At 36.3% G+C, this 23781-nt stretch overlaps 1 protein-coding gene across 5 annotated transcripts in view; it reads right to left on the bottom strand.

The window, feature by feature from the left end:
* NOVA1 (NOVA alternative splicing regulator 1) overlaps positions 1-23424 on the bottom strand; it is a 157372-nt gene extending 133948 nt beyond the window's left edge. The window contains exons 1-3 of one of the 5 annotated variants that reach the window (XM_007536089.3): positions 23359-23424; positions 22328-22483; positions 20352-20495 (exon numbers count right to left, since the gene is read on the bottom strand). In XM_007536089.3, coding sequence (XP_007536151.1) covers positions 20352-20495; positions 22328-22463 — 280 coding nt within the window. In that variant the 5' untranslated portion in view covers positions 22464-22483; positions 23359-23424. Of the gene's footprint in view, positions 1-15267; positions 15357-20351; positions 20496-21523; positions 21986-22327; positions 23337-23358 lie in introns of those variants that run through there. The other 4 variants (XM_007536098.3, XM_060175259.1, XM_060175258.1 and 1 more) reach the window with 4 other exon arrangements.
* Between the last annotated feature and the right edge of the window lie 357 nt (positions 23425-23781).

Here is a 23781-nt window from a genome sequence, read left to right as displayed (position 1 = left end):
AGTAATACTAAGGAGTGACTTAAGAAAGAAATGTAATCTATAAGCATGCCCCCTATAATGTTTGCACTCACTAATTTTAAACCACAACTCTGAGTAACAAAGTTAAATATCAGTGTTAAATTTAATGATGAAATCAAATGCATACATATATCTTTGCCCTGTAATTCAGAAAGTCACAATCAACCACAACAGTTTTCACTTTTTTCTTTAATTTAGCAATGACTCTACAAACTTCCTCTACCATATTTTTCTATATTTATTTTCCCTTTTTTATTGTTATAGTTATTATTGTTGTTGATGTCGTCATTGTTAGATAGGACAGAGAGAAATGGAGAGAGGAAGGGAAAACGGGGAGAGAAAGAGAAACACCTGCAGACCTGCTTCACCCTCTGTGAAGCGACTCCCCTGCAGGTGGGGAGCCGGGGGCTCGAACTGGGATCCTTCCATTGGTCCTTCCGCCTAGCGCCATGTGCACTTAACCCACTGTGCTACTGCCCAACTCCCTCTACCATATACTTTATATGTTAAAAGTGTACAAATTTATTTTGTCTTTTCTGGGATGTTATATCCACAAATCAAATATCTTTTCTAGTCAAATAAACCAATAAAATGTATGATTAGAAAAGGGGTCAAAATTGTTATTACACAATTACTTAAAATATACTGGCTCCATGAAACCTCAATTAAGTTTTCTGCTTATGTGTGAAATAATTTCTCTTAATAATTGAGTACAGAGTGAAAAGACATAAAACAGTAAAATCAAAAGTAATTTATTTAGATTAAAGAGAAATATGAAATTCATCAACTAATTATTCATGGACAATAATTTGAGAAAATTCACAGCACATAAGTGTCTCAAAATATTCAAAAGGAAGCAACTACCACTTGGTTCATTTATTTTTTTCTAAGTGTGCAATTCCTTTAAGGCATAATCATAAAAAAAAAACAACAGTAACTACTGATTTAGCATAATATTCCAAATGATTCAGTATACATTTACAACTCACCGTGTGTGTATGTCACACATATGTGTATACACAAACACAAATTATATATATATGTATATATATAATATATACACCATGCTTCATTAACATGGTTACATTTTAAGTGTGTCCTCAATGATTGATGGATTTAATTTTTGATACAATCCAATGAAATGGCATTATCAGAATTTTAATCCTACTGCTTAATATTTATTCTTTAAAAGTCAGTTCTCAGAGGTATAAACATATTTATTCCACTATAATAAATTTACTGATTGTGACATTCCTTAAACAATTTGGTTTTCCCATTCCACTTATCTTTTGAAATTATTTGGGGATTTGGTTTGGTCAAATCCAATAGAAGGAATAAGCTACTTTCTACTGCTATCCAGAAAAAGAAATTAACACTAAAACCAAAATCAAACACATCTTTATTTAATTCATTACTTGAACTAAGCAGAAGAGAATGCATATTTGTAACATTTACATTTGATTTTAATATTTGCACTTGGATTTCACTTTAGGCAATTGTCTTGGCCATAACCAGAATCTTGATGAATTAGATGTGCAGTTTGACAGAGACAAGGAAAGGATGACTCCAAGACTTTGTTCTTAGAAACTGAAATAATAAAGCTGCAATTAATATTGGGGGAGAGGGGAGGGAATGTGGGTGAAGTAGATCTGGGGACTGGAGAGAATGGTCATGGTGTTTGAGTCTAGTATACATATTAAGCATGCAAGTCCCCTCAAGCAGCAACTGTATCATTAGTCTGGAGTTCCGGTGACAGGTTCAAAACAGATATAAACATTTGATAGTCAACAACAAAGAAAAAAACACGGTAAATAAAGAAAACAACAACAGAGTAAGCACATACAAATAAAAAGAAAAAAGTGATCCAAGGACTAAACTCAGCAAAAGGAATAGAAGCCAATAAAAGAAATGCATTGCAATCAGTGAAGTAGAGGTGGACCAGAAGAATAAAAAAAACTATTGTTTTTTTTTTTAAAGAGGCTGCAACTATTGTATCAAACACTTCTAAGCTTATATTAGTGGAGCAAATTTTACATCAATATTTCTACTATAAATTTAATATTTTTAAGTGCAAATAAGGATGAATAGGGAGTCAGAAAATTCCCATGGTAAGTCATGTATAACTAACTATATGGCAAGACATCAATCCTTTTGTAATAGTTCAACCAACAATTTACAACTAAGCAAGAAGTACTGATGTCCTCATCACACAAATAAAAAAAATTAAGAGGTGTGAAAAGTGATTGTACCAAATATCATACAGTCAGTAAGAACCGTATTTCAGACTGAAACTCCACTAACACCACACACTCTTGTATTCCATTTTGATAAAGTTTCTTAATAATTTCATTGTATCATCTTTAAAGCATATTTTTCACATAAAATGTTGATTGTAATAAGTAATCAAATTGATTTGATTACACATTTCTAAATTCAAGTCTATAACATAGCAGTGCATACTGTTACTTAAGAGAATGGAAATCTTGACAGTGCTACATGAAGAATTAAATGATTTCATATTAATAAGTCAACCTCCTAGATAAAAGCAAAAACTTCAAACCCCCTTAGAGATCGAATGCCAATATGAAGGGGAGAGAAATTACAAAGGTCGCAAGGCAGTATGTTTACAAAGATCTGTTTAGGACAAAATTTTCTTATGTCTCCATTTTGCTAAATTAATAGTTTTGCTTTCAATGGAAATATTCAAATTTATAAAATAACCCACACCATAAATTGGGTTAATATTATCAACAATCAAAACTATATAACTATTTCCCAGCAATAAATATGTGGAATAGATGACTCTAATCTATTTTTTATATTTACTTATTTATTTTCCCCTTTGTTGCCCTTGTTTTAGTTATTATTGTTGTTGTTATTGATGTTGTTGTTTAGATAGGACATAGAGAAATGGAGAGAGGAGGGGAAGACAGAGAGGGGGAGAGAATGACAAACATCTGGAGACCTGCTTCACTGCTTGTGAAGCGACTTCCCTGCAGGTGGGGAGCCTAAGACTTGAACCAGGATCCTTATGCCGGTCCTTGTGTCTAACCTATATTTTAAATGCTATATTTCTATAATCAATTTATATGTACTCTGACACAAAGAGTAGCAAAATACCAGTCAATTAAAAGGTTCATCACTAGTCTGCACTATCACAGGACATTTTCACTTTTACTGTCTTATTTCCCTACTCTGAACCACAGGGGGGGGAAAAAAATTCCCTACCTATGATGCTATGCTAAGAAACAAATTCTATAGATGCAAGTTCTAATTAAACCATTGCTGATAAACTAGTTTGTGTACTATCTATTGCCCTATATTAACCCTTTGTTATAATTTTAGATTTTTCAAAACAAGAACTTCACTTTACCCATAAACAGTGACAGTGTTGAAATACATATAAAGAAGTTCAGAGCTCAAGTGCAGGGGGATAGCTCAGTCTGTGAGAGCATCTATTTACATGTCGAAAGCCCCAGAGGTTGGAGGTTCAATCTCCAACACCACCTTATGTCAGAGCTGGGCAGTACTCAGTCTTCTCTTTCACTATCCCTTCTTTTTCATTTTTCTCTTTCATAATAAATGAATAAAAATTTCAAAAACTCTTCTAAAAAAAGAAATTCAGAGTCTGGCTCTTTATAAGACAATGAAGTTAGAGGACAGTCAGATATTTATTTTTCAAATTGCAAATTTCTTGAACATTTTCACCAAAATAATTACTCTGAATATTTTAAATAGTAAGAAAAAAAGTATACAAAATGCAAAGAGGATATGGACAGAATCCTCACTAATGAAGAAATCCAAAAGACCAACAGATGTTTAAAAACATTCTCCAAGTGGTTACTATTAGAGAAATGCAAATAAAGACAACAATGAAATACCACTTTTCACCTGTTAGAATTTCATATATTAGAAAGGACAGTAATAACAAATGTAGACAAGGATCTGAAGAAAAAAAGAAACCCTCTACACAGCTGATGGGAGTAAAAAAATGTTTTCCAACCCCTGTGGAAAACAGTCTGGAGACTTCTCAGAACACTAGAAATGACCTATCCTGTGACCCAGTAATTCCTCTCTTGGGAATATAGTCAAAGGACTTGAGCATACTCATCACAGAACAGCTCTATGTTTACTGATGTTCATAGTAGCACATAGTAGTAGTATAACACAAAAAATATTGATGTTCACCATACTAGCTGAGTCTTGGAAACAAACTAGATGTCCAATGACAGATGAGTGGCTAAAAATGTTGTGGAATATATACGGAAGGGAATACTACTCAGCTATGAAAAATGATGAAGACATCTCCTTTGCTCCAACCTGGATGGTACTTAAAGGCATTATGATGAGATAAGTCAAAAAACAGAAAGGACAAATATCAGGTGATCTCCTTAAAAGTGAAACTTAAGAAACAAGATCAAAAGGAAAGCATAAAGAGAACCTTGAGGGCCAGGCAGTGGCACACCTGGCTAAGTGTGCACATTATAGTGCATAAGGTTCTAGGTTCAAGCCCCTAGTCCCCATCGACCAGGAAAGCTTCCTAAGTGGTGAAGCAGGGCTGCAGGTGTCTCTCTGTCTCTATCTCCCCATCCCTCTCAATTTCTCTGTCTCTATACAATAATAAATAAAAATACAGAGAAAGAGAGAAAAAAAGAGAGAGAGAACCTTGGACTAGGCAGGGTGTACTGCACCACAGCAAGACTCTGAGGAGGAAGGTACTGAGAAAACTGAAAAGGGTCATATATGTTCATATGTCAACAACCATATGTAAATCACTAACTCTCCCAATAAATTATCTTTAGAAAGCATAATTCTTGTATATACTACCTATCCCATCAAACTACCTAAACTAGCCCTCTCACATTGCTATTTCAACTTAGTTTTATTAATATTATTATTAAATAATATTAGCAATCTCCCATAAGTTATCTTTGTCAGTTAGTACACTAAGCATGTCATTTGAGATATATGACAACCTAACCTGCCAAATTAGCATGTATTTAGCTCATTATCAGTTTGTGCTTTCATGCTGGGAGTCATTCTACTTTTTAAACATGCTGCAAAGTGCACCAGTATAGCTAAAAATAAGCTATAGTTTTTTTAAAAAATAAGGTAATATATACCTTAATCAGTAAAGGTATACACTTCAAAAGTTTAAAAATATCACCAGGAGGAAATGATAGTTGGAAACTTCTGGTGACAAGATATATACACACATAAAACAGAATTATCATTTATTTTATTCTATTCTATTTATAAAAAGGAAACACTGACAAGACCATAGGATAAGAGGGATATAAGTGGGGATTGGGCAGTAGTGCAGCGGGTTAAGCGCACGTGGTGCAAAGCGCAAGAACCCGGCTCCCCACCTGCAGGGGAGTCGCTTCACAGATGGTGAAGCAGGTCTGCAGGTATCTATCTTTCTCTCCCCTTCTCTGCTTCCCCTCCTCTCTCCATTTCTCTCTGTCCTATCCAACAACGAACAACATCAACAATAATAATAATAACCACAACAAGGCTACAACAACAAGAGCAACAAAAGGGGGAAAATGGACTCCAGGAGCAGTGGATTCATGGTGCAGGCACTGAGCCCCAGCAATAACCCCAGAGGAAAAAAAAGAAAAAGGATACAACTCCACACAATTCCCACCACCAGAAAACTCCGTATCCCATCCCTTCCCTTGAGAGGCAGGCTGCGAATATGGATCAACCTGTCAATGTTCAGCCAGGAAGCAATTACAGAAGCTAGACCTTCCACCTTCTGCATCCCACAATGACCTTGGGTCCATACTCCCAGAGGGTTAAAGAAAAGAATTATCAGTTTTATGGCAGAATTTGTAAAAGGTGTTAAATGAGGTAAAACTCATAAACCCAAGTTTTCTCAAAAGCTATTTACTGATTCTGCAATGCATATATATATACTTATTTTGCCTATGTTATCATCATTTTAAGAAGTCATGCTGTCATACTAAAATATGAATATCAATTTGAATGTAGTAAGTTGATTATTCTTCCTTTTTACATTGAATTCTACCTTGAGTTATACAACTGGTACTACTGAATTATGAATAGTATTTAAATAAAGATTACACAGTGAATATTTTTATTTCAACTCTCCATCTGGTGCTTAATGTCACTTCAGCTGTTCAATTTTTTAATGTTTCTCTACATAACTAGTAAACAATTTTAACATCAATATAAAATGCTAGATTTTAAATTTCCTGTTATAAAATAGTCTCATTTTTTCAGTCATTTTTTAATTCCTCTGAATTTTACAGAGTATTAATTGAAACTGATTCTAGTGAAATAAATATTATTAATGGGATCCTTTGAATATTAATGATGAACTGAAATCTCAAATAATATAACTGCATAATAGTTAATCCACTAACAATGAATTTTTGAAATTTCCAATTTTCATTTTATTAACACAACTTTAATGTTTAAAGAACATCAGATTTAAACAGAAATATATAAATTGTACAAAAATGTACACATGTACAATCTTCATCAAAACAATAAGGAATGTGTCAGCTCGTTTGCCAAAAGAACCAGAAAAGTCTATATTCATATGAGAAAAACTTGCAGATATTCAATTATAAACAATGATGAGGCACAATAGTGAAAGACTATTCAAATCAATAATTTAAACTAATTTACATGGACAACAGGGTCTGTAAACATGAGCCAATGACATAGACAGGTATCTAGAACAAACGTTCCTGAACACAAAACTCTTTACTGATATTTATCCTACATTAGATCTTCATGCATCTTTCTTCTACACTTGGCAAATAATCACTTAATAAGAGGCAGTTCTACACTTCTTTTTTAAATTAGTGATTAAATATTGATTCACAAAATTGCATGTCAACAGAAGTATAATTCCACACCGTTCCCACCACTAGAGTTCCGAATCCCTGATCCTTCTATTGCATTCCACAGCGGTTCTCCTAAGGCTGTAGACATTGGTTAACCATCAATTCTATAACTATCTGTCCACATTTGTACACAATTGCCCCCTTTTTCTTCCAGGTTTCGTCCCCTCTTCCCCTCCTAGCCACACATAACCCTATTACTACATCAAAATCCCCCCCTTTTCCTCTTCTCATTTCTTAATATTTTTTCTATATCCTTTACCATTCCCATAGTCTCTTCCTTTGTCAACAAATTTACCTTCCCTTAAATTCTGTTTGGTTCTTAAAGAGAAAGACAGATTTCTCAAGTTACTATGTTTTATGTAACTAAGGTAATTCATCCTCTAAACTACATTCATACACATAGCTTATTTTTTAATCTTTATTTGCTGGAGAGACAGAAATTGAGAGGAAAAAGGGTGCTAGAGAGGGAGAGAGACAGAGAGACACCTGCAGCACTGCTTCACCACTTGTGAAGCTTTCCCCCTGCAGGTGGGGGCCAGGGGCTTGAACCTGGGTCCTTTTGCACTATAACATGTGCGCTCAACCAGGTGTGCCACCACCTGGTCCCCATACACATAGCTTATTAATAAAATGTTTAAATTATAGTAAAGTAACAGCTTCACTGTATAGACATAATAGATGCATAATAGATGAATGTCTGCAAGATGTATTTGAATACCTGAATTTTTCACAGATAACATGTGATTTTACCTGTACAAAATCTATAATCTCTCCCTTGTCATATCAACTTTATATCTCACAATACCCACTGCTTTTTAGATCCCTCAATCTTATTGGGAATTTTTAATCTTTTTTTTAAGATCTTTCTTCTTTTTTAAATTTTTTAAAAATTATCTTTATTTATTTATTGGATAGAGACATCCAGAAATCGAGAAGGAAGGGGGTGATAGGGAGGAAAGAGACAGAGAGACTCCTGCAGACCTGCTTCACCACTCACGAAGCTTTCCCTCTGCAGATGGGGACAGGGGCTTAAACCGGCTCCCTGTGCTGTAGCATGTGCACTTAGCCAGGTGAGCCACCGCCCAGCCCCCTCTTTGTTCTTTTTTTTTTTTTTTTACCTTTTATTTATTTATTATTGGATAGAGACAGAGAGAAATTGAGAGGAGAGAGGGAGATAAAAAGGGAAAGAGACAGAGAACACCTAGAGCCCTGTTTCATCACTTGTGAAGCTTTCTCCCATAGGTTTGGACCAGGAACTTAAACCCAGGTCTTTGGTGTGTACTTATTCAGCTGTGCCACTGCCTGGCCCCATATTTTTAATATCTCCATGGCTATAAATTTTGTCAATTTGTTTCCAATGATCTTCCATTCCTGTCCACCAAATTAATTAAAATTCTACCATCAAATCCCTGTAAGTTTTTCTTTTATGTCTTCTTTGAAGCCCATTTTTTCCTGACATGATCTTACCAGATAGTTGTAACTTCTACAGCTCTACAATTATATCACTATATAATCAGCAAAATTTATGCTATCCAAATATCTATCCTCATTGTCTCTTACTGCTACCTTAATTGAGAATACGGTCTTGAGAGCCATATACTTGGCTTTAATTCCAAAGGTAATACATAAATAAATAGCTGTCAAAATGCTAAAACTCTGGGGGCTGGATGGTAGCACACCAGGTTGAGTGCACATAGTGTGAAGCCCAAGAACCAGAGCAACAATCCCGGTTCAAGCCCCTGACTCACTGCCTGAAGCGGTGAAGCAGGTCTGCAGGTGTTTATCTTTCTCTTCCTGTCTTCCCCTCCTCTCTCTCAGTTTCTCTCTGTCTTATCCAACATCACCACCACCAACAACAACAACATCAACAACAACCACAACAACAACAATAAAAATTTTTTAAAAGGTAGATTCCTTAGTGCAGGCACCCAGCCCCAGCAACAACCCTGGAGGCAAAAATAAGACAAACAAACAAACAAAAAAAAAAAACCCTAAAATCTGGATGTCTGGATGTGGTAAAGGTAAGAGTAGAAAAGCCAGTCATGTAAAGATTCACTGAATCATCTTTTTTTTAAAAATCTTTTTATTTTATTTATTATTGGATAGAGACAGAGAAATTGAGAGGGGAGGGGAAGGGAGAGAGGGAGAGAAACAGAGAGACACCTACAACCATGCTTCACCACTTGTGAAGCTTTCCCCCTGCAGGTGAGAACCAGGGGCTTGAACCTGGGTCCTTGTGCACTGTAATGTGTGCGCTTAACCAGGTGCACCACCACCTGGCCCCCTCACTGAATCATCTTAATCCACTATTCTCTACCAGCGTAAAACAGAAAATAAACTGAATTCATACTAATGAATTGAAAGTTGTTTAAACCAGATGTTCCACTGGTCTTAATACTCACTGTAGGAATGCTACATGAACACTTCATTTAAAAAGCCTCACATAGGTCATTCATTCAATCATGCATTCACTTAAGTTTCAAATGCCCCTTGTGTTTAAACCACTCGACTATACCTGAGTTAGAACCTCTGCTCTCCACCTAGAGGAGTGAAGCTTCAGGAGCAGTGAAGTAGGTCTTAGGTGTCTCTTTCTGTCCCTCTTATCTCCTCCCCCCTCTAAATTTTCCTCTGTCCTATTGAATTAAGAAGAAAAAAAAAATGTCACCAGGAGTTGTGGATTCCTTGTGTAGGCTCTGAGCCCATGATAATCCTGGTGGCAAGAAAAAAAAAAAGGAATTTAACTTGACCCAATCATTTAATTATGTGAGTAAAGATTTCCTGTTAATTTCTGGCTATCAACAACAACAACAAAAAATCCTCAAAAAAGCAAAAACCCTTAAAATCATATTAAATATTTTATAACTTTATGGTAGGACATAGTACCTAAACTTGTACCACAAAGAAAACATAGATAATTCTACCTGATAAGTGGAATGATTTAACTGGCAGATTAAAAGGGAAAACAGTAGTGCTTTAAAACTAATATCTACTTTTAGTTTGACTCCCTTATAATCAGTCTAGTGCTTTTTAACTCATATTTTTTTTCTTTTAAGACTATGACTAGTTAAATATGCAATACTGAAGGAAATTTTATAAAAGCAGTAATATGGAAAATATAAACGTGAAAACAGAAATGAGGTGCACAACCTTTTAAAATTTTTAATCAACACTAATAAACACTCTATTTAACCAAAACTAAATTAAAAGTTGGGCTACAAGATAACCTTAAAAAGCAAGCAAAAAAAACAAAAAGTCCTAGCAATTGAAGAAAATTAAAGTTATCGAAATTCAATCAAGCTGAAAGCATACTAATTTTCAAATAGAACCATTATAGGGAAAAAATGGGGAAATGACATATTATATCTCAGTCAACAGTATCTACCATATCTTTACTTTTTTAATGTGTTAATAAGCACCTATCTTTGGCCCTTTCAGTGCAGCAAATCAACAACAGTTATGATAACCAGTATGCTTTCAAGTTCTTTTTTTAAAAGGTATGCTACTTTTACTTATTTTTTTTAGATCATTTTCTTTCCTTTTCAAATATATTTTATTTATTTATTTTGGATAGAGACAAATTTGAGAATTTGAGAGGGAACAGAGAGCTAGAGAGGAAAAGAGAGACACCTTCAGTACTGCTTTACTGCACATGAAACTTCTAGCATGCCAGTGGGGACTACAGGATTGAACCCAATCCTAGAATATGGTAACGTGTGTGCTCAATCAAATGTGACACCATCTGCACCCCAACGGTCCATTTATTTTAAAAATAAGGCTGAAGGCCTGGGTGATAGTGCAGTGAGTTCACTGAACTAGAAAGCCTGAAGTCCCAAATTCAATGCCAAACATCTCACGTGCCAGAACGATGCTCTGATGTGTGCACGTGCACACAAGCGCGCGCACACACACACACTTCCTCCCTCCCTCTCTCTGTCTCTTTCTCTCATGTTAATACTAAAAAAAAAAGGGTAAATGAAATAAGATCTTAAAAAAAAATGATGAAAGGAAGCAAAGAAGCAAAGATTTCTTTCTTCAGCATAGCCAGAAAAGAAGGAAAGATTACAGCAAAACAAGAGTTTCAAGTTACCCATCACAATTGCATCCCAAATTCAGAAAACATAATTAAAAGTTAAAGGAAATTTCTAGACTTGCATCACTTAATCTATTGGCATTTCAGATTTCTTGACTGTTAAGATTCTGAAAGATATATTGAAATTCCATCTCTTTCATCTAGTCCCACAATTCAATCCCTTTAAATGGAAAGCCACTTTGCTATTCTTAAGTGTCCTCATTAAACTCTTAAGTGTTCTCATTTTGTCTTTGACAGAGATGCCCTATGATAAATGTAAAACAAAATTCAAGGAGACAATAAAAATTAAAGCACAACTTTAGGGTAAATTAAAAGCTACCCATATTCCTTTACCAAGAAACAAAAAGATGCTTTGGAATAATTTTAAGTAGTGATGGTCATATGACTATGTGTACCTGGGTACCTATGCATAATCTGTAAACACATAATTAAGAGGACAAAACATAAGATTTCAGACTGAAGAGTGAAACCACAGTAATTTTTAGGTGTGTTCATGATTTTTAAAAAAAGATAAATAAGTAAATAAAACTGTAGCTCAGCACTAGAGCATATATTGCCATGCCTGAAGCCCAGAGGCCCTGGTCCAATGAACTAACTACCATATGCTAGAGTTGAGTGGTGCTCTAAACACTCTTCTTTCTCTCTCATATAAATAAATGTTTTTTTTTTTCGCTTGTTTTTTTTTTTTTTTGCCTCCAGAATTATAGCTGGGGCTTGGTGCCTACACTACCAATCCACTGCTCCTGGAGGCCATTTTTCCCCCCATTTTTGTTGCCTTTGTTGTTATTGTTATGGCTGTTGTTGGATAGGACAGAGAGAAACTGAGAGGAGGGGGATACAGAGAGGGGGATAGAAAGACACCTGCAGACCTGCTTCACCGTCTGTGTCCTTATGCTGGTTCCTTGTGCTTCACCCCATGTGCGCTTAATCAGGTGCACTACCACCCGACCCCCAACAAATGTATTTTTAAAGATAAAATAAATTGTAGTCTTATAAAAAAAAAAACTCTACAAAGAATAATTCCATCCAAATACACGAATGAACAATTTACAAGTCACATGTTCCCCGCTTCCAGCACTAAGTTCTCTAAAATGACTTATCTAAAGAATGACTATAAGGTGAGGTAGACAGTATAATGGTTACGAAAACAGACTCTAATGCCTGAAGCTCCAAGGTCCTAAGTTCAGTCCCCTACAATAGCATACGCCAGAACTAAGCCATGACTTGCTTAAAAAAAATAAATAAATAAGAGGAGGTTGGGAGGAGAAATAAACAAGAGAAAGAAAGAATAAAGAGTAGGGCAGCGGGTTAAGCGCGCTTGCCGCACAGCACAAGGACCAGCGTAAGGATCCCTGTTCGAGCCCCCAGCTCCCCACCTGCAGGGGAGTCGCTTTAGATGGTGAAGCAAGTCTGCAGGTGTCTATCTTTCTCTCCCCCTCTCTGTCTTCCCCGCCTCTTTCCATTTCTCTCTGTCCTATCCAACAATGAAGACAACAATAACAATAATAACTACAACAATAAAACAAGAGCAACAAGAAAAAAGGGATTAAATAAATATTTAAAAAATTAAAAAGAAAAAAAAAGGAATGAATATAATGAAAATGAAATGGTGCAGTTCTTCCTTCCAAAATATTTTGTAACAAAAAAGCAGGAACATATATCATATTCCTTACTATCCGGTTATGAAAAAAACTATTCCTATCCTTCTAATCTGCCCTCCCCCCAAAATTGCCGGGTCAAAGTTGAGTCACAGCCCAATTTAATTCCTAGACCAGGAAATCATTAACACTACAAATGAAGACAAGTTTCTACTTTAAGACACAACTGGTAGGTAAAACTCAAATCAACTGAACATATTTATTACATCTGAGCCAGAACATAGAATTATAAGTCTTATTTAGTTTTAAAAAGTCATTTTTTTAAAAAATCTGTACCACAAAATTATTATGAAGCCCTCACTGTACAACTATTTTTAAAAAATCCTTATGGCAGGAAGAAAGATGATCAGTTATAATTTCAATTTTCCTCTATTTCACAAGGAGGAAATGCTATAGTCTACAACTTAAAAATAACTGAGTTCAGAATAAAATTTGTTGAAAATAACAAATATACTGAACATCAGTATAAACACAAACATGTTTAAATTAAAAAAAAAACTAGAATTTAAAAAAAAATCAATTGTTAGTTTAAGAATGCTAAAACAAACAAAAAAAAGTTTTTCATTTCCATACCAAATTTTCTTACCTGAATCACTCTGCTGTTAAAAAAAAACTCAAAAAACTGATTTCAGTTTTTTATCTGATCCTGTCAACGATGCTATGACAGGCCCTGCAGGATGCAGCGAAAGATCAGTGATGAAACCTAACTATGTGTTTTCATGATCAAGTATTGTTACGAAAAAGGATATCCATATAGTGACTTGATGCTGTGCATATACTGAAAGTATCTCAGAAAGTCTGTCCAGTACAAATAATGCTGTTTTCTTCACTTTTAATTCTTAATGTATTTATTCTTATTCAGCATTGTGAGAAAAAATGTAAGTGATAATAAAGAAGAATGTGAAACTTGATGATCTTTATAGTAATGAGAATGTATTAGTCATGATACTAAGAGGAGAAAAAAAAACTGTAAAATCTTGACAGAAAATTTAAATCTGTTTTTGATTTTTAGACAGAGAGGCCATAGCACCAAAACTTCTTAAATATAGTGGAGGCCAGGCTCAAACCTGAGTCATGCACATGTCAAAAGAGCACACTAGCCAAGTGAGCTATTTCATGTAGCCAACCCTGAAATATGTTTAGAAGTGTGGGAAGTCCTTTGACTTTTAGGGGTAAAGACATAGTTTATGTCCCTTAGCTGCTATAGATACCAAGAAATAGTGAAGGTTCAATTTCATTAAACTTGTAAATTTTCTTATAAAAAGTAACTTCAGAACCAAACTGCTATTAACAAAAGAATATAGATTGTAAAAAATATTAGGAAAAAAAATCACCAAAACATACTAATTTGTTAAGTAATTGACAGGTTACAGTCAATGAATACCAAAAACTTCAAGTTAGTAAAACTAATGGAAACTACAAAACTACAGAGACCCCAAATGTGATTTTTACCTCAATGTGGCACACCTTGACTGATTTGGTTTAAAAATATCTTTACTTTGGGGGGTCTGCGGTAGCAGTAGTGTAGCGGGTTAAGCATGTGGCACAAAGCGCAAGGACTGGCTTAGGGATCCTGGTTTGAGCCCCCGGCACCCCACCTGCAGGGGAGTCGCTTCACAGGCTGTGAAGCAGGTCTGCAGGTGTCTATCTTTCTCTTCCCCTCCTCTCTCTATTTCTCTCTGTCCTATCCAACAGCAAAGACATAAATAACAACAAAAATAACTACAACAATAAAAATACAAGGGCAACAAAAGAGAAAATAAATACTTTATAAATCCACTTTTCATTCAAGGGTCAAATTAATAATAAGATGGCATCTCAAACATTCTGAAATTTAAAGGAAGAGAAATGGAGGACTTTCTAAATTATTATTTATTTAATCAAATTTTTTATTTATTTCTAATAAAATTTTCAGTAGTACTCCTTCGGTTAAAAACATCCTAAAATATTTAAAATTCTATCTATCTTATATGCTGAAGCAGTTAAAAACACTTTGTAAAGTTTGTCAGCCAAAGTTTCTAAGTGTGCAAATAAGGATGTATTTTAATTTCGCATGAACTATCTCCCCATCAAAATAAATAAATGTTAATCTAAAATAATAACAATAAAAAATCATAAAGTACTTCTGCTTACTTCCACTCATCCATGTTTATCTGAATGTGTATTTGCAAAAAAAGGGGAGATTTGAATACTTCTCAATTAAGGTTGTTTTCTTTTTATTTCTAGACATAAGACCCCTATTCTTTTTTATGTGCACTATATTGTATTCATAGAAATTCATTCTAGCTTCATATATTTCCATATGAAAAAGCTAATGTCATATCTTCAAATAATTAAGAGACTGGAAACAATTTACCAACCCAAACATCAGACAATATTGTAAAGTACCGCTTTACTTCTTGCATGTTGTGTTTTATACTATGACACATCAGTCTCTAAGGGTCAGGTTAATTACGCTCTACAGCAGTTGCAGTGCAATGTAACAACACACACAACTAAGGTTCCCCACCAGTCCAGTCCAATTACCTGAAGTATTCAAGCACTGGACAAGTGACAACCAACTCTCCTTTCTAGTCACTTGCTCCCACTGGTCTACTGATAAATGTTAGAACAAACTAACCTCTTTTTGGAAAAGACTGCAAAGCTGAATGCACCTGCTGCAGGCTGCAATGATGAGTCCCAGAGAGATGTTTGTCAGTCAGATCTCTGCAGATGTTGTTTAACTTTATGCTAGAGCTGTATCCAAAGATGGAAATGAGATGGCAATCAAGCACAAATCTCTCATCCTCATTCCTACAATTTTGAAAAGTTGCATTTGCTCAGAAGAGCTGTGCTTTAAAACTAACAGCTCTACTAAACTGAAAACAATGAAGGTTAAACTCCATGGTTTAACAAATGTTTACTATTTGAATTTTAATTATCAAGTACTATAATGTGCATTCAAAAGATGTTATCTGTGTCATACAAGAACTTAAAAAACTCTCTTAACTAATAGCAAAACCAAAGAATTATAAAATAGACAAATTTTGTATAGATAACCTGCAGCTTGTGTTTTCAGTGATACCAGACAATCTTTAGAGTGCCCAAGGTACAAATCACTTTTCTTCTCTGTATATTATGCAAAAGATCTTCAATACATAAATATTGAACTACTTCATCAATTTTGTTCACTGCTTCTAAACTATTCCAGAAGTCCTTTGGGGATGGATGGTATTTCAAAGCCATGTTGTTAGAAATATTTCCTTACAAAGTTATAAATTTTAAATACAAAACTTCCGAAATCCAAAAGACTTAAATATGAAATTTCAAAATACAATGAGCCACATAATTCATGAAAACACAGTGAATTAATGATATTCTATAACTTATTAGAGCAATGATAGAATATAAATAATCAGAATTAGATTTAAAAGAATCAAATAAAACAAATCTGACTAAATTTTAATGCTAAGTCAGACTTTCTAAAAATCGTATTACACACAGAACTTGTTCTAATAAGTCCAAAAATGTATGGTACTAATCGAGATTGTATAATGCCACTGACTTCCTTTTGTTATTCCTATATAACTTAAAACAAAGCATAAACCACTAATAAAAATGCCTCAATTTCCAAAGATATTAATATATAAGCAAAACACTGTCTATTTCTTCCAAATCAAGAATATAAAGACAAAAATATAAAGTGATTCACAACATAGATCTTACGAAAAACATAAATGTTACAATTTGAAGATATAAGGAAAATACATAATGTGACGAAATCCTTTGATCATACTTAAAACGAGTATAATACAGGGTAATACAGGTATCTCATCAAGCTCACTGGAAATCGTTTTATTTTTCTACTTGTTGCAATACTATTTGTCAACTAATTTTACATTAAAACATATACCAACATATTTCTAAGATGCTTTGTCTTTAAGATCAAGGAAAACTGTAACTTTTAGAAGCTATTAACAAAGGTATTTGCAACTGTACTGATACATTAACATTATTCTTTCAATAATGTACAATTAAGTTATCTATTATAAACTTCATTAACTTCTCTGATCTTAAAAAACAAACAAACAACAACAAAAAAAAAACATTCGTATACAACTCCAAGCCATGTCACTGAATTTTCCCAATGTCAAAAGTGTGAGGCATTTCTCTAATAGAAATTTTCACTACTTTCTCTTTCTTCATCTTTTTAACTTAACACACAAATGGGCTATAATTTTTTTAACCATCATCTACACTGAGTCGCAATAAAGTTACTGTGTAAATATAGTAAGTAAAAATAGTAAGTTCAAATTATAATTTACAGAACACTACTGAAATCATTTATAAGATTCCCAGTTTTATAACAATAGTATCAAAACAGAATCAATCACACATAAATATATACCAGAAGTATAGTGAAGGATTGCTGTTTGATTGATATAATTATCTCCAGTGTCAAGCATTGAAATGAAATAGGTACACTATGAAGTGTTCTAAAATCTAATATATGCAGGAAAATACCTACTTTATACATCCTTAACTATTCCCAACTACTAATGTCTTCAATAGATAGTTCCAATTACCTACCTTAAGCAATCACTGAATAGTTTTAACAGACAAAAATCAATCTATTTGTCACTAAAAACTAAACATATCTTCAGAAGTCAAAGAAAATAACACTACTGCTATTCTGAAAATGCATAGTTATATATCCTCCAAATTGAGTAAATGCTTTTTACAAGACAACAAGCTAATGTAGCATAATTATTTTAATGTAGTTTAAAAAAATAAAATTGAGTTGCTTTAATCAAGAAAGACATTCATAACTCACTGGTGATAAGTTAGTATTCTTTAAGATTTAGAGTAAAAAAAAATACTTGATTTACACAGCACAGCAGAAAGTCAAATAAATTTACCTCTTTTACAATTACTTAATTGAAAAATGGGCTTCACAGTTTCACATTAATTTTCTAAATTTTATTTAATAAACAACAACCTAAAATACACAATGCAATATACAATACTATGAATTGCGAATTAATGTGCAAAAAATTGCTTTCTACATTTGAGCCATAAATATTAAAAAATTACTCAGACATGCAAGACTGCTCAGGATATTTTCAATATATGACCTGAACAAAAAATGGGAGAAATATATGAAGATTACACTGTTTATAATAAAACATACATAGCATTTGATGAAATTTATTAAGCTACTCCTAAAAGTATGCATTCTGCTTTATACATCCTAAAGAAAGTTCTTCTCAAATACACAATAATTTTAAAAGTAAACCTTCCAAACACAATTACATGCTATTCAAAAACTTAGGTAAAAGCCATTACATTATACATCTGAAGTATAGTTTTCTACAGATATGCTCTTAGCAAATGAAAAAAACAAACAAAAATTATAAAAGGAGCACCAGTCATATTCATTATAATAAAATATGAGTTTACATACACACATTTGAAACACAAAAATGGGCTTCTGAATTACTTTACAATCCTATAAGAAAGTCATTACAGCTCAACAATATAAATTAAAGGTTTATTTAATTAATCTGAGATAAGCAAAGTTAAATATCTTCTGCGTGTATTTTAATAAAAAGTTGAATGGAGCTCAGAATGTTGACAGATGCCCAGATCTTAGATAATTCCACAGGCATATGATAAAGTGTGAACTACTAGTCTACCAGAAGAGAGAGATGTATCAGTTCTAACAGTTAATAACCTAGTTAAAATGTTTTATAAATATAAAATGTTCCAAATTATTAAAGTTCCCTATGTATTACAAGGTTGTATTTTATCCTCAAAATTGATTCCACAATGTTTGATCAATTTCCACCTGTTACAGGAAGAGTATAAGCCTTCTTTTATCTGGACATTTCAACTCACATCTGATCAGATTACGTCACTACACACACAAAAAATTTTACACAAAACGTCCCAGATTCCCATTATTTTCCCCAAAGGATACACTTTCTCTACACGAATAATATACCTCAAAACTATACATAAAATAAGCAATTTCCATGTGATTTTTTTTTTTAAAAAAAGCACAACAAAGTGGACTGACAACAAAAGATCTAATTCTCGATGAACCATTCCCAACCCACTGAAAATAAACTAGATTCAAATGAAAAAGCATTTAATTTACTATTTGGAATATCCTTGATAAACATCAATTTTCTGTAACATCCCTGCACATCTGATACCATCTCATGTATAATGCAAAAAAGCTATTTCATTTTCATCTATTGACAGTGAATTTAATTTACCATTGCAGCTCTTTTCCTAGAACTATCAAGTTATTAATTTTGCAATCAAGCTCCTTTGAGCGTTTTTATTTGTACTAAGGTTTTCACAATCCCACATTGATTTTTTTCATCATAATATACTTTTCAAATGTATGAATCTGAATATGTTAGCAAACTTTCTTAATGCACAAAGAAAGTTTCAGACAGAAATGCCATCTACAAAACTATACTCACAGGAAACAAACTTTCAATGGATGTCGAATCTCAAAGATTGCATTTTTAGTTTAACAAATTCAGTGTTTACCAAATATAACACATTTAATTTATATATTACTAAGTGAGAATTTCAACCATTTTTAAAACCTTATGCGGCATTTCCTAACACCAAGAGATTGATTGGCTATGCAAAAGAAATACTCCAAATGTTCTGCTTATATTCATGCCAGATGTCTTTGCTGTATTAAAGAACTCTTACTGAATTAGATCATTGAAAGTAAATCAGATTTTCTTTTCCACCAAGAAGAAAAAAAAGAACAGTATTAGTCCCCTCAACACTGAATTGATAATTTTATGGCCATAATGATAAAATACCCCCCCAATAGCAGGTCTACATCTCATTTAAAGCAAATCAATTAATGTGTGATCTAAGAGATACACTATTCACTCATGAAGATTTTTCCAATTGAATTTAGAACCCATATATTAAGTAGCAAGATAATGGAAAAAGGGATAAACTTGCAGAACAGTTTAACACTTGAAACTGAAAAGCACACTAAAGTACCAAAAAAAAGAAAAAAAGAAAAAAAAAACAGCTGGAAACTTGTCATAAACTGTTAACATATTTTAATCAGGCACAACATAAATCTTAAAGCAGTACTTTAACTTATCTAATAACATATGTCCTTGTCACATTATTAAGAAAATAAAATTCAATAATTTAAAAATCTGAAGAAGCAGCACTTGTCCCCTTTACTTCACTCCAGGGCCCACAAACAAAGCAATGAAGCAGAAAGAGGTACATAATGGATTTAGAAGTAAATGGTCCATTCCTTAAGAAGCCTTCCTAGCCCCTCTTCAGAATTCACTCTAGACTAATTGTCATTACAATGACATCTGAAAACTTCAGAAGAACCCTATTTCCTGGTGCCAGCTGTCCAGGCTTCTATCTCAAAATTTGTAAGTTCTTCTTCCCCCACCCCCACTCCCACCCCAGTAAGTAAGAAGTGTTTAGAAATACCCCAAAGATGTGTCTTACAATTAGTCTAAACCACACACACAGTATATAGAAACAAGACAAATCAGGAATAGAAGCATTCGTGAAAATTTCCCACAAATTCTCTAATACAGCAAATATATGAATAAAATAAAGTCTGCGCTACTGAGTTCTTTCAAGACAGTACACAGCACATGGAGATCCTCCCTTTCTTGGGGATTTATCAAACAATGTCTTCACCATTGCACCTACCTGGGTAAAAATCTTTGGACTTAGACAGCTTGATGGTGGCTCCAGTTTCTTTTTGCAACTGCACAATTGTCTGTCCTCCCTTCCCAATTATAGATCCAGCAGCATAACTAGGTATGAGAACCTTTAGAAAATACTGGCCGTCTTCTGAAAAATGCAAAGAAATACATTTCAGTCAGCATAATATTTTTAAACTTTGTATCCCTTTAACACCCTCAAGAGAGAAAAAAATAGCAATTGAAACTGAGCACAGAGCTATGGGAAACACAGGGTTAACAAATTTTTAAGATTAAAAAAACAGTTATACTTAAAAAAAATTCATAGAATGTTTCCAACTTTGTAGGATTTGTATTTTCAAACTTGGGAGTTAAAAATCTAAGCGTGCTCCATTATTATTTTGCAGCACTAGAAACTGATGACTAAATTCCAGTTGTTATTCCAAACATGGGAGTCTTCCAATTCTATCTGCGGTTACTATGGTAAGAGGAAATGAACTGAGCCTTTAATAAAACTTGAGAGTTTTATTTAATGACAAGTCTTCACTTAACATATCACAAAATAAGTAAGAGGGCTGTAAATAGTGATGAGCTCTATTTAACTGGCATTCACAAACATATACGGACTACAATTTAGACACTGCCTATATCCTGCTTAAAGTATGCAAAACAACTGTACTACCAAAAAATCCACCCAAACTGTAGGGTGTATTCCAAGTCTTCAGTAACTGCCAGGAAATAACTCAAACGAGCGTGCACTGGCAAATCTAACTAATCCCAGTGTATTTCTTTAGCACTTCTTAGTCTAACGCGATCTCGATTAAGCTTATTAATTAAAGGACCTTAAGAAGAATTTTGCCCATACTAAAAGCTTAGGAGTCATTTATATCAAATAAGCTTAAAAAGTGACAAAACACGCAATGCTCCTCCAAATTAACCACAGTTTTTAAGGCGGAGAGAGGGGACGGATGAAGGAAGAAAAGGGTGAAATGAAATCCTTTAGAAAATAAAGCCAACTCCACAAAGTTTAATCCGTCATTCCAGATCATGTCTTAAATAGGAAACTCCCCGGTTAAATCCCGCTCCCTTCTGTGAATGAACAGTTCCCAATTTTTTGCGGGCGTGCCATTCACAAAATCCCCATCCATCTCTTAATGCACATGCTGTAGATAAATTCACCTCTGCTTCGATGCATTGGGTGCATTGTTAAGATGACTCCAGTGCAAATGAAGAAGCGATACCGGTCCCGTTATAACTCATCTTCCCAGGAAGCGCAGGATGTTAACTAACAAGTCACAGTTCCAGACACCCCCACCCTCGTCTGCACACCCCTGAAGACAAATCAGTGAGATATTTTGCACCCACAATGTAAGCGCGGTAAGCGCGTGCACTCCTCAAGACTGTGCATACTACTTGTGGCCCAAAGCAAAAGGGATGGAAGGAGGGGGAAAAGAAAAAAAAAGAAGAAAAAAACTCCTCTCCGGTGCCCCAATCGTCCGCTACCCAAGTGCCATTTATTTATTTATTTGATCAGACTGTTAAATGCAGCGCGCATCTCCGCTCGGTCATCACCTCACTTGTGGGGTGGAGGGGGGGGGGAGATGCGGATGGGGTGGGGGGGTGTTAGTCCTCCTCTTTCCTTCTCCTCCTTCACGGATTCCCCCACCCCCGTCCCCCTTAGCCCAGGTCTAGGAGACTTAGGTGGTCAGCCTTTCGACCGATTAAATGGAAAGATAGATCTATTCGGAAAAAGCTGGTCGCCATTTTGATGAATGATAAACAGAGAAATGGAAATGTGTCGGGGACCGCGAGGTGCGGGGCAGGTGCAGGGGAGGGGGCGCGGGGCAGGGGCGCGCGGGCCGCCGGCTCGGGCTGGAGGTGTCCCGGCCGCGGCAGGGAGGGCGGCGCAGGGCGCAGGGCGGGAGGGAGGCAGAGGCGGGCGGCGGGGGATGGGGCCAGCGGGGAGGTGGAAGCGATACCCACCGCCCGTATTGGTCCTCTTGGTGCTGCCGGCTTCAGGGGGGGCTTCCAGCGGCCTTTTCCGCGAGTCCGGCGGGTCCAGGTCTATGGGAACCCCCGTGTGGGTCCCGTTCTGCTGGATGGGAGCTGCCGCCATCATGTTTGCAGTTCCAGCCGCTGCTACGGGGAGAGGATTCTCCCTTTTGTTTTTTATGGTTTTTTTTCGTTCTTTTTTTTTTTTTTTTGGCTTTTTTTTTTTTTTTGCTTGTGGGTTATCTTAAGGGTTTTTTCTTTTCTTTTTTTTTATCGGGTCAATAGAAATCTCTTTAGGCAAAAAAAAAAGCTATGTTGCTGGTTTGTTCTCACTGGGGAGGGGGCAGGGCTGAGAAGCAGCTGCAGTGCAGTGTCAGAAAGGAGACAGGGGAATGGAGGGGGTGTGAGAGACGGAGGGTGAAAGAAGGAGAAGAAAGGAGGAGAGGGGGACGGAGTGGAGAAGGGAGAGGGGCGAGTGAATGAGCGGGAGGAGGGGAGCGGGGAGGACCGGCAGAGGGAGTGGGGAAGCGCGAGGGCTGGCGGGGCGCGGGGCGAAGCCGAGGAGGAGGGGAGAGTGAGGGAAAAGAGTGAATGAGCAGGAGGAGGGGAAGGAGGTGGATGCGCGGAGAGCCGAGCGAGCGGCTGGAGGGAGGAAGGCTGGAGCCGGGAAGGAGCGTGGCGGTTCCCGCGCCGCGCTAGCGCTGCGCTCGCTCCTGTCGCTGGTGCTGCTGCCGCCGCCGCGGTCGGAGCGGTTCTGCCGTTGCCTGGGCTTCTCGGCGCTGCTGCTGCTGCCGCCCGGTCTCGCTCATTATTTCTCCCGCTTGTGTGTGTGTGTGTGTGTGTGTGTGTATGTGTGTGTGTGTGTGTGTGTGTGTGTGTGTGTGTGTGAGAGAGAGAGAGAGAAAGTGTGTGTGTGTGAGTGTGTGTGAGGGAGGGGTGCGGGGGGAGAGGCTGGAGGGGAGGGAGGGGGATGGCTGCGAAGGGAGGGTAGAGAAGGGCAGAGTTCGTAGACTCCCACACACTTCGCGCTCGGGTCCCTGCCTCTCAGCAGCGCCGCCGCCGCCACCGCCGCCTCCCAGCGCCGCCGATGCCTCAGCCTGCGGGGGCGGACGTGCTGGGGGTGGGGGGGATGTGCGCGCGCGTGCGTGCGTGTGTGCGCGCGGGCTCAGCGCGGGGGCGCGCGGCGGGGCGGGGGCGGGGGGGCCGAGCGCTCCCGTGGGACGGGAGGGGTGAAAGGTCGCGGGTCCCCGGCAACACGGCTCAGGCAAACGTCAGCGGCTTGTCGCGGAAACCAAGGGGTCCAAGCAACGCGCTAGGCTGGAAGGCGGGAGGCGAGATTACTGACAACCGTGCCAGCCAATAAAATGGAAATGTGAGAAAAGCGCTGGAAGTCCCTTCCCAATCAGGGAACTTGAGTGTGAGAGCGTGAAGGGGCGGGGTGGGGA

The sequence above is a fragment of the Erinaceus europaeus genome, chromosome 16, assembly GCF_950295315.1.
Source record: "Erinaceus europaeus chromosome 16, mEriEur2.1, whole genome shotgun sequence".
NCBI lineage: Eukaryota > Metazoa > Chordata > Mammalia > Eulipotyphla > Erinaceidae > Erinaceus > Erinaceus europaeus.
Note: the sequence above shows the minus strand (reverse complement) of the source record. Positions and strands in the feature narration are given on the sequence as shown.